The 10,301-nt window shown below is 39.8% G+C and overlaps 1 protein-coding gene and 4 non-coding genes across 5 annotated transcripts in view; all 5 read left to right on the top strand.

Annotated features, from left to right (window-relative positions):
- rpl4 (ribosomal protein L4) overlaps positions 1-6,824 on the top strand; it is an 8,606-nt gene extending 1,782 nt beyond the window's left edge. The window contains exons 2-10 of the mRNA XM_043677094.1: positions 304-475; positions 2,040-2,146; positions 2,412-2,550; positions 3,493-3,617; positions 3,795-3,924; positions 4,459-4,615; positions 5,410-5,493; positions 5,938-6,058; positions 6,721-6,824. Of these exons, the coding sequence (XP_043533029.1) occupies positions 304-475; positions 2,040-2,146; positions 2,412-2,550; positions 3,493-3,617; positions 3,795-3,924; positions 4,459-4,615; positions 5,410-5,493; positions 5,938-6,058; positions 6,721-6,762 (1,077 nt within the window). The 3' untranslated portion in view covers positions 6,763-6,824. The remainder of the gene's footprint in view (positions 1-303; positions 476-2,039; positions 2,147-2,411; positions 2,551-3,492; positions 3,618-3,794; positions 3,925-4,458; positions 4,616-5,409; positions 5,494-5,937; positions 6,059-6,720) is intronic.
- On the top strand, positions 2,255-2,354 carry LOC122541140. Its single transcript, XR_006309531.1, has one exon. It is a non-coding gene; the product is annotated as a small nucleolar RNA SNORD16 (small nucleolar RNA).
- Positions 2,956-3,054, top strand: LOC122541141. Its single transcript, XR_006309532.1, has one exon. It is a non-coding gene; the product is annotated as a small nucleolar RNA SNORD16 (small nucleolar RNA).
- LOC122541139 lies at positions 4,883-4,954 on the top strand. The gene has a single exon (XR_006309530.1). It is a non-coding gene; the product is annotated as a small nucleolar RNA SNORD18 (small nucleolar RNA).
- Positions 5,563-5,633, top strand: LOC122541138. The gene has a single exon (XR_006309529.1). It is a non-coding gene; the product is annotated as a small nucleolar RNA SNORD18 (small nucleolar RNA).
- Positions 6,825-10,301: the final 3,477 nt, after the last annotated feature.

Below are 10,301 nucleotides of genomic sequence, written 5' to 3'. Positions count from 1 at the left end.
CTCCCGGACTCTCCCCCCCCCCCCCCCCCCCCCCAACCATGCATTTCAAATGGCTACTCCACCTAGCTTATATATCCCTGGACACTATGGGCAATTTAGCATATCTGCTCTGCCTAATCTCTTTGGGAGGAAACCTGAGCCCCTGGATGAAATGCATGCAGGGATGGAGACTGCATTACTCCTCAGACACTTGCCTAAGAATGGAATCAAACCTGGGTCCCCAGTGAGGCAGCAACGCTAACCACTGTGCCGCCAGACTCCTACAATGTATCTCAATGGCTAACTTTAAATTTTACCTTTCAGGCTTGTGCTCGACCGTTAATAACAGTGTACAGTGACAAGGGAGAAGTATCAGGCAAAAATGTTGTTATGCCTGCTGTTTTCAAGGCTCCCATCCGGCCGGATATTGTGAACTTTGTTCACACAAATCTACGCAAAAACAGCAGACAGCCATATGCTGTAAGTGCAGATGCAGGTAAGATATTAGTTTTGTAAATTATACCATGTATGACGTACTGTGATCTTTTGGTTCATGTGCGTTCAAAATATTTTCCTCCTTTAAAAGCAAAAATGAAGTTGGTCCTGACTGTTGATTGGCATTAGTGCTTTTGATGAGTAGCTGGGTAAGACATTAGAATGGCTCTGTGGCTGTCACTATTAACCAGTATCTCTATTCATCCAGAGCTTAATTTTATGCTGCAGTCTGAAATTAAAAACAAAATGTAGGAATACTGCAGTTAGAAACATTTGAGGGTAGGAATTAGAGAGTTCAGAATAAAAGGGTCTCTGAAAAGTAACACTCTCCACAGATGCTACCTGTTCTGCATGTTTTTAGCAAATTCTAATTTATGGTTTCAACCAGATTGAATTTGGGGCATGCATTCTTACTGTGTAAATGGGGTTGAAAGTAAAATAGTGCTATTGCATTTGGAAACTTGACTTTTTAAAAAAGACGTGCTGGAAATACATGAACAATGGTGAAAGGAAAATTTTAAAAAGATGATTTGATAGACATTCAATACGCTCAAGGGAATAATTTGGGTATATATAAAATAGAGTAACTTCAATTATCCAACATGCAGTTAACTGAATTTTGGATTATCTGAATAAGATTGCAAGGGCTCGATGCTTGGCTAACTGTTATTTGGCATTCAGTTAACCGAATGAAATACCCCCCCCCATGTCCTTCGGATAATTGACATTCCTCTGTACTTTGAGCAGAAAGTGAGGTCTGCAGATGCTGGAGATCAGAGATGGAAATGTGTTGCTGGAAAAGCGCAGCAGGTCAGGCAGCATCTAGGGAACAGGAGAATCGACGTTTCGGGCATTAGCCCTTCTTCAGGAATGAAGGATTCCTGAAGAAGGGCTAATGCCCGAAACGTCGATTCTCCTGTTCCCTAGATGCTGCCTGACCTGCTGCGCTTTTCCAGCAACACATTTCCATCTCTATTCCTCTGTACTTTAGCAGTTTAGGACCAGGGAACATTAAATAGTAATTGATGTTGTTGATTTATCAGTTAGAAATCTGAGGTTGATCAACTTTTGTAGCCAGAAATAGAGGGATGTTAGCCAGTGATAGGTTTATGTAGTTCAGCTACAAATATCTCATTGTTAGAACAAGCTTGAAGGACTAAATGGTCTACTTCTGTTTCTATACCTCATGAAAGGAGAAGACAGGTGCCATGTTTAAGATTGAGTCAGGTAGGCTAAAGGTGGGTGATGTTAAAACTTACCTGGAGTGTGGTTTGAATATGAAATTGACCTCTTTCGTCTGGGTGCATTTTAGAGATAAGCACAAGAAATAATAGGATAAAACAGGCTGAGATGGTGAGGGGTGGCACATTAACAAGGCATGAGGAAGTGATAAGAGTACCTGTTTTCAGGTTGCACAATCCTTGTGTAGGATTCATTTTGGTTTTCAACTTAGTGAATACTGAAAGTCCAGTACTTTTGGAAATTTGTGGCCTGTATAGTTTACTCAATGGTTTTGTTCGGAAACTTGCTCCATTGTTTATATCTGACCAATATTTATTTTTCAGGTCATCAAACTAGTGCTGAATCGTGGGGTACTGGCAGGGCTGTGGCTCGTATTCCCCGTGTACGGGGTGGTGGCACTCATCGGTCTGGCCAGGGTGCTTTTGGAAATGTATCCTATTTAACGTGTAAGATTAAATATTGCAAAGTGTAATGTGTACTCTTAATCTCACTTTCTGTTCTCCCCTTTTAAGCAGATGCTCATCATGTATGGTCCTGTTGCTATGATGGTGTAATTTGCGTCTTACGCTGTGCACAGCGGCAGTTGCCTTCTGTCATTATGCTGGTACAGGGAAATGACGAGCAATGAAGTCTGAGCAACATGGATGTCCAGAATTGATTTTTGGAAAGGTTATGCGCCTTAACCTACATTACAGATGTGCCGTGGTGGCCGTATGTTTGCTCCTACAAAGACCTGGCGCCGTTGGCACCGCCGAGTGAATGTGACCCAGAAGCGATATGCCATCTGTTCTTCTCTGGCTGCGTCAGCCCTCCCTGCTCTGGTCTTGTCAAAAGGTAAGATCAAATCACATCACATTTAATAAAAGCAGTATATTTTATTCCGATGCTTTATGGTTAGAACCCTATGGCATTTTGGTTCTTGAACCCCAAGGAACTGGGAGGCTTTTTTTCCTCTCGTCCCAATGACTTCCTTCATTGTTTCATGGTAAATGAAATAGAAGAGACTTTTGGAATTTGTGCAGTAAAACAGCATAAATAATTATGCAATGGATTTATATCCAGGCAACTTCTGAATAAAGTGAAAGTTCTCATCATGAGAATAATCAGTCTTGGAGATTTACTTAAATGCTTTCTGTCAAAGTGAGTTCTAGAATAAAAACACAACTAGCAGGTTACTTGCACCTGCTTGAATTTGTCCTGATTTTGAAGTAGCTGGATTGGTGCTTTGAAGTACAAGTTTGCTATGATGCTGTAATTGTGTCTGATGCTGTGCACAGTGGCAGTTGCCTTCTGTTATTACACTGGTGCAGACATATGATGGTCATTTGGATCTGAGCAGCTCCTGATTGTGTTAATGGAGATTTTCAAATTTGAGTGACTGGGAATTTAAACCTTAGTCCACAAGGCCACTTGAGACCAGCAAATCTTTGTCACCCTTGCATCGTGGAGTTTTAAAGGCAGCCAGTTTATCCTATTGTGGTGATGCTAGCTTTTGGCATTTTTAATGTTCTTTTTAATCACGTTTCTGGTTTTTAAAAAAAGTTCATGTCTGAAACTCTGTTATATCTGATTCTAATCATCATAATTCATGTTATTGTCTGTAGCTTGAGACATTGAATGGGATTATTGTTTATGATTGGGTGTAGGTAGGAAATATTTTGCTTTGGCCAGTTATGGTTCTATCTTTGTCTTCCTTTTGGAGTCATCTCTGCAATTGATATGGGAAATTGGTTTCTGCTTTAAAAGTAATCTGACCAGATTTACAACTTCCTGCAGGTCATTGCATTGAGGAAATCCCAGAGCTCCCACTTGTGGTTGAAGATAAAATTGAGAGCTACAAAAAGACAAAGGAGGCTGTTTTAATGCTAAAAAAGCTGAAAGCCTGGAATGATGTCAAAAAGGCAAGCATTATTTTCATCTTTATCACAGTGATACGCTGCAAGAGAGGAAGAGATTTTACTTTTGGTCTGTGTTTCTGATAACTGACGATTTTGAAGATCTGATCTTAGCTGATTTTTCAGAAAAGCATGTGATTGCTATTTGTAATTAGTCAGAGGAGACTTTTTTTTCCTCTACAGGTTTATGCTTCCCGACGTATGCGTGCTGGCAAAGGTAAAATGAGGAACCGCCGTCGTATCCGGCGCAAGGGCCCGTGCATTATCTACAATGCGAACAATGGTGTTGTAAGAGCTTTCAGAAACATCCCAGGTAATTCTGTCTGGAGGGTTTGCAGTTTAGTGTCTGCTATGAGCAGGAGTGCACTCTGTTTTAGATTTTTGTTTACTGTGAATTTATTTATTAAATTCTCTTTAGGATCGGAAGAGTACCATTCAGTAACAAATTGACTTAAATACTCAGCAGTTACTGTTTGTTCTGGCTAGATTGATGGTATTCCACTTCTTGGTCTGTTTTTGAAAACGTGATAATTGAAGTTCAGACTTTAGTGGCAATAGTGGAGTCTTGTGTGCAATGGCTGGGATCATTTTTGTAAGCCTTTTGATATCTAAAGCTGTGTAAGAAAGTTTTTAAAAAAGACTTTCTTTTCTGTGGCTCTGTTCATTCTGGTAGAAAACTGGTTTGTTTACAGCCTCTCCATGTGGCATGGGTGAGTTTGTACTTGCAAAAAAAAAATCCATTGTCGTCACTATTATATTGGCTTATTGCAATGGTAAGAAATTACTTGAATTGAAGGTAGACTATTTTCATTGAAGAATCTAATGTGCTTTAAATTGTCTGCTGTAGGCATAACTCTTCTCAATGTCAACAAGTTAAATATCCTAAGACTTGCTCCTGGTGGCCATGTTGGGCGATTCTGCATTTGGACAGAGAGTGCCTTTCGCAAGCTGGATGATCTATATGGAACTTGGCGCAAACCTTCCAAATTGAAGGTTGGATACAAGTAAGGCTCTGTGATACGATAAGAATAGGTTGGTGCAGTGAAGCTCCTCTTAATTAGTTCTTATGAATTGCCTTTTCAATTTCCTCCATTATCTATAGGAGCTGCTACTTTGCCAAAATGGCAAATGCACATATATGGGTATCCCACAGTAGTCCTGTCATGTCTGATAAGCAGTTCATGTAACTCAGGAGGTCAGTGGCAGCACTTCCGCTCTGCTGAAATCATTGGATTTTCTTTTATCCCCTTGAGTGTAATTGGAGACATTTGTGACAATGATGAGATTCCACTTCATGGTCCGTGTTTTTGACTGTGAATGATATTGTTGGAAGTTCTGATTGTGACAAAAGCAGGAAGTTAAAATTAATACAGAATGATTATTTCAATGGTTCTCCACCAGAGGTTTTGTTTAACACTACTTTGAATTGAGAATTACTTTGGAATAACAGGGATACCTAATAAAACGCTAAATTTATAAAAACTAAATGCTAAAAGTCTGAAACAAAACAGAATGCTGGAGAACCACCAACCTGGTAGCATCTGTGTAAAGGGAAACCATTGAGTTCAGTAAGACTCTTTAGATTTTTCAGAATCCTCTGAAGAAGAATCCTATTAGATTCTATATGTAACTGTTTGCATTAAGTGTGTAACATTTTTATTTTTGCTTTCTGTTTAAAGCCAGCTGTGTTGTCCAAAATAGTGGCTTCTATTCGCATAGTCTTCCCTGAAATAATTCTAATAGTTTAATTTTTCTTTTTGTTCTTACTGTAACTGTTTGTTTTAATAATCCAATTCAGCCTTCCTATTCACAAGATGACAAACACCGATCTGAGTCGTATCATGAAGAGTCCGGAAATCCAGAAGGCTCTTCGTCCTCCAAAGTAAGTCGGAATGTTTCAGTTGGGAATCAATACAAGTTTTGGTGTTAAATTGTTAACTCTTCAGTTTTAGACAATGATGAGATTCCACTTCTAGGTCCGTGTTTTTGATACCTTATGATATTAGTGGAAGTTCTGATGTCTGAACTGTAACCTGGAGCAAAAGATGGGATCGTTGGAGGGTGAAGAGAGAACATTCAAAGGAAAGTTAGCCGAAATTTCAAACTAACCTGGCATGATCTGTCCTACCTGTGATTGCAATGACCTGATTATGCTGTTTTTTTTTAAAGAGTAGCTGAGATAATGTGCTGTTAAACTTTCCACTATGCTGACTCCTGTACTTTATGTATCATTTTGTAAGGACTGTGCTGCTTTTCCTGTACCTCTTGTTTTACTGTCAATGATGTTTGCATTGGAAGCTGATGAGATTTTTCATGCTATCCGCAGCAAAAAGATTGAGCGCAGAGTCCTTAAGAAGAACCCGCTGAAGAACTTGAGGATCATGATGAAACTGAATCCATATGCCAAGACTGCACGGCGTCGTGCAATTCTCCTGCAGCAACGTAATGTAAGTATGGCCAATATACACATTGCTGCTCCATTATGGAGCTGCTTTCTGGGTTGGATGTTCAAAAATTGCAGGAAACATAGCCATTTTGAGCTTTGGCATGTTTGAACTCTTTAGAGGGCATTAATAAATTGACAATAGTTGCACTGTGAAAATGTTGGGATTTATTAGTTTCCATTGTAGTTGAGTGTAGCCAGTATTATGTCATTTTTAACACTTCAGAAAATCTTGCCAGAAAGTATGGGATAAAAGCTGGTTGCAAAATAATTTTGTTCTGAAGTTAGGGTGCTATAGCACGAGGTGGCTATGGTCATCTGTAAAAATGAGGTACAACAGGCACCCCTCTCTTTTTCCCCCCCCCCCCCGCCAAAAAAAAGTCTGGTACAGATTTGTTTTCTAACTTCTGCCGAACCAGTTAGATCTAAGAATTTTTTATAATGCTATATTTTAATGTTTGCTTTACTCTTGACTACAGTGGACATTACATTAGTAACTTAAAATAGTGCAGGAATCCTTTGTAATCCGTTTCCTGCCATAATCTCAAACATATTAATTATTGCAGCTCTGCTTTACATTTTTATGTAAGTGCTGCAGTTTTCGAAAATGAGTTGGTTGGGGGTGAATTGTTGATCTAACTTTGGTTTTTTTTTCCCTCCTTTCAGCGCAAAGCCAATCTGGAAAAGAAGCAAAAGGCAGCAGCATAAACCTAAAGCTCCTGTATTAATGACACATGGGTTCAGTTTAAATAAAATCTATTTAAAATAAATTTTTATGCAGCCTTTCCTATTGAAGAGCTAGATCATTTAAGTTGTACTTAACATGCATTTTGGGCAAATCACGTTGAACTGGATTACTGATTTTTATATACTGTTCATTTTTATACAGTTCACTGGTTGAATCACATCAGAAGTATTGCTAAACCTTTCAAGAGATGAGGAAATAACTTGAGCTGGTTATTGGTCACTTATTTTTAGTGGTTCTGTTATAAAAAGCATCTTGTCACTTGGCAGATATAATCATAGAATGATACTGCATGAGTGGAAGCCATTTGGCCTTTCTTGCATGGTAAAAACAATGACTGCAGATGCTGGAAATCAGAGTGGTGCTGGAAAAGCACAGCAGTTCAGGCAGCATCCGAGGAGCAGGAAAATCAACGTTTCAGGCAAAAGCCCTTCATCAGGAATACAGGCAGAGTGCCTGCAGGGTGGAGAGATAAATGAGGAGGGTAGGGGTGGGGAGAAAGTAGCATAGAGTACAGTAGGTGGGTGGGGATGGAGGTGATAGGTCAGAGTAGATACGTGGAAAGGAAGACAGGCACGTAGGACAAGTCATGGGGACACTGCTGAGCTGGAAGTTTGGAGCTGGAGTGGGGTGGGGGAAGGGGAAATGAGGAAACTGGTGAAGTCCACATAGATGCTCTGGGGTTGAAGTGTTCCGAGGTGGAAGATGAGGTGTTCTTCCTCCAGGTGGTTCGGGAGCGGCAGTGAATGAGGCCTAGGACCTCCATGTCCTCGCCTGAGTGGGAGGGGGAGTTGAAATGTTGGGCCACTGGGCGGTATGGTTGATTGGTGCGGCTGTCCCAGAGATGTTCCCTAAAGCGCTCTGCTAGGAGGCGTCCAGCCTCCCCAATTTAGAGGAGACCGCATCGGGAGCAACGGATACAATAAATAATATTGGTGGATGTGCAGGTAAAACTTTGGATGTGGAAGATGGCCTTGGATGGAGGTGTGGGTACAAGTTTTGCAATTCCTGCGGTGGCAGGGGAAGGTGCCAGGATGGTTTGTAAGGGGGGGGGGGGGGGGGCTGGACCTGACCAGTTAGTCACAGAGGGAACGGTCTTTGCGGAAGGAGGAAAGGGGTGGGGAGGGAAATATATCCCTGGTGATGGGGTCTGTTTGGAGGTGGCGGAAATGTTGTTGGGTGATTTGATTTATGCGAAGGTTGGTAGGGGGAAGATTTGTTGGTAGATATGTAAAACTAATTTCCTTCCACCCTTTCAGGCAGTGCAGACTAGAATGATCAGGTGTAAGAATTGGGGGATGGTGTTCTTGAAACTTGTACACTGATTTGGATCTACTTTTATTAACCTATCCAGTATAGAATTTTGAAAAGTTATTTTGTCTTAAATTTCTGGTCATTCTATTCCTTTTAATGTCCACTCTTAAATCAGTTGTGCAATAGTGTGGTGTTGCCAAGTCTGCTGTTAGTGTTCCTCATCACTACATTCTACCTTGTTGGAAAAGATTCTGGAGCCTGTCAATGTTTGTCCTGTTTGTTTAATGACACTATAAAGATGTCTTTTCTATTTGTAATGACTAAAAATGCCATGTTCTTCTAATTGATTTGCAAAGTAGCAAAATAAAGACAGACAGGGAAATTGTTTTAAGATCACATTAGATCATTTATTGCAACATCCGCTTAATAACTTTAGCAGGAACGCAGTTTGAAGAGGGTTCTGAATTACATTTTCTCACATTATACACAATTCTAGCAGTCAACAATATTTTCTTACACCATTTGTACTTAAAGAAAGATTGTCTCTCTGTCTGTCTCATTTAGTGTACTGCATATCTCTTGTCCCTGACATTTCCAGTTTGGTTTCCAGAATTTCTATGAAACAAAAATCTTGTATGAGTTGCCAGCTGGCTGGGCATTTAACTGTTCATATTGAATAGTAGGTGGAGGCACTATAGTAATACAATTTTCCAGCTTTTGACACATTACTAAGGTAGTGTCCCTATCTCCTGAGATAGGACACCTGATTTCAAGTCTCTAGCTGCAATATCTATGAACAGTTGATTTGGTTGGGGGGTGAATTAACAGCTTGTTTGAGCTGCACCAGAGGGAAAGGAGTAGACTGTGGAGCTGTGAAGGGTCCATATTTTGAGAGGGCTGCAAAATAACATTAAAGCATAAGGAGTGCTGTTGTGAATAGTGAGTGGACTTCAGTAAATGTTAATCCTAAGGACACTAGTGAGATCTGTGTACACCCACCTTACTGATTTTTCCCTAAATACTTCTGCATTACATGGCAACACATTGATTTATAATTATTTATTTGGATCATGGTCTATTACACTGATTTTTTTTAAAAAATCCTTCAATCAAAAAGGTTTGAAACCTACTGAAATGGGATGTCAAGTTGTAAAATGGACTGGGATTCCCTGCTTTTACCCAGTCCCAGCATAGATCATAACAATTCTAGCTTGCGCTTTATTTCATTGCTGCCTCTGACAATTTAGGAATGGGCTGAAATAGTAGCTGGGGAGAAATGTTTTTGAATTCCACAATTGATTTATTTTGGCACATTAGAGTAGCAAGGCTGGGTTAATGATTATCTGGTTCTTGTGTCAATCCATTCTGCTACTAATAGTAATGTTTGAATACTGACTTAAACTGGTTGACAAAAATGTCAAATGAAATTGCAGACTCAAAGGGTGGCACTGGAAAAGCTTATCAGGATGAAGGGCTTATGCCTGAAACATTGACATCTGCTCCTTGCATGGAGCCTGACCTGCTAAGCTTTTCTAGTGCTACTCTCCAGTACCTCGAGTCTTCACTTTCTCCTAATTGCACCCCAATGGTGAGCCAGGGCAACTTTCACATGAGAATTTAATGAATAGTTGCATGTTTTTATGGAGTGAGAAGTTCTGTTATGTTGGTAATTCCTGTTGAAGTGTGAATTTAATTTAACCCCAATGCAGTTACTGTTCACTGGTACTGAAGAGATTGAATATCAGTCATTAAGATATGCTGTAGCTGATTTAGGGTGAGCAGAACACAGGTTGCTCACTTGTAAATCACATTAATAGAAGAAAATCGCATGTTGCGGTAGTGTTTAATATTAAAGTTGTTTTGACATTGCCAGATGAAGTAATAACTGTCGACTTTGCAAAAGATATACTACTGACAATGATTTGATTTTTATTTCTAAGTACTATTTACCCCATGTATCCTGAGGAACTAAATGCATCCATGATTCTCAAAATTAATGTGAAAATGGAGTTGACGCTGAGAACAAATCAGCTAGTCCAGGATGCTATTCTGAATGTTAAATTGTACACTTGTCACAGCTTCCATTTTATAATCCACTCAAAATTCCAAAAGTTTGAACATTTCATACGCTGTATGATATTATAATATACCACTAACAACCAAGTGACCAAATGAGTTTCTACTAGGTTTGTAATCAAGGTTAAAGCAGCACTCTAGTTTTGGCACAATCCTGTTGGGCAGGGGGAAA

This window comes from Chiloscyllium plagiosum, chromosome 36, assembly GCF_004010195.1.
Source record: "Chiloscyllium plagiosum isolate BGI_BamShark_2017 chromosome 36, ASM401019v2, whole genome shotgun sequence".
Lineage (NCBI taxonomy): Eukaryota > Metazoa > Chordata > Chondrichthyes > Orectolobiformes > Hemiscylliidae > Chiloscyllium > Chiloscyllium plagiosum.
This window is presented reverse-complemented; position numbering and strand designations above follow the sequence as displayed.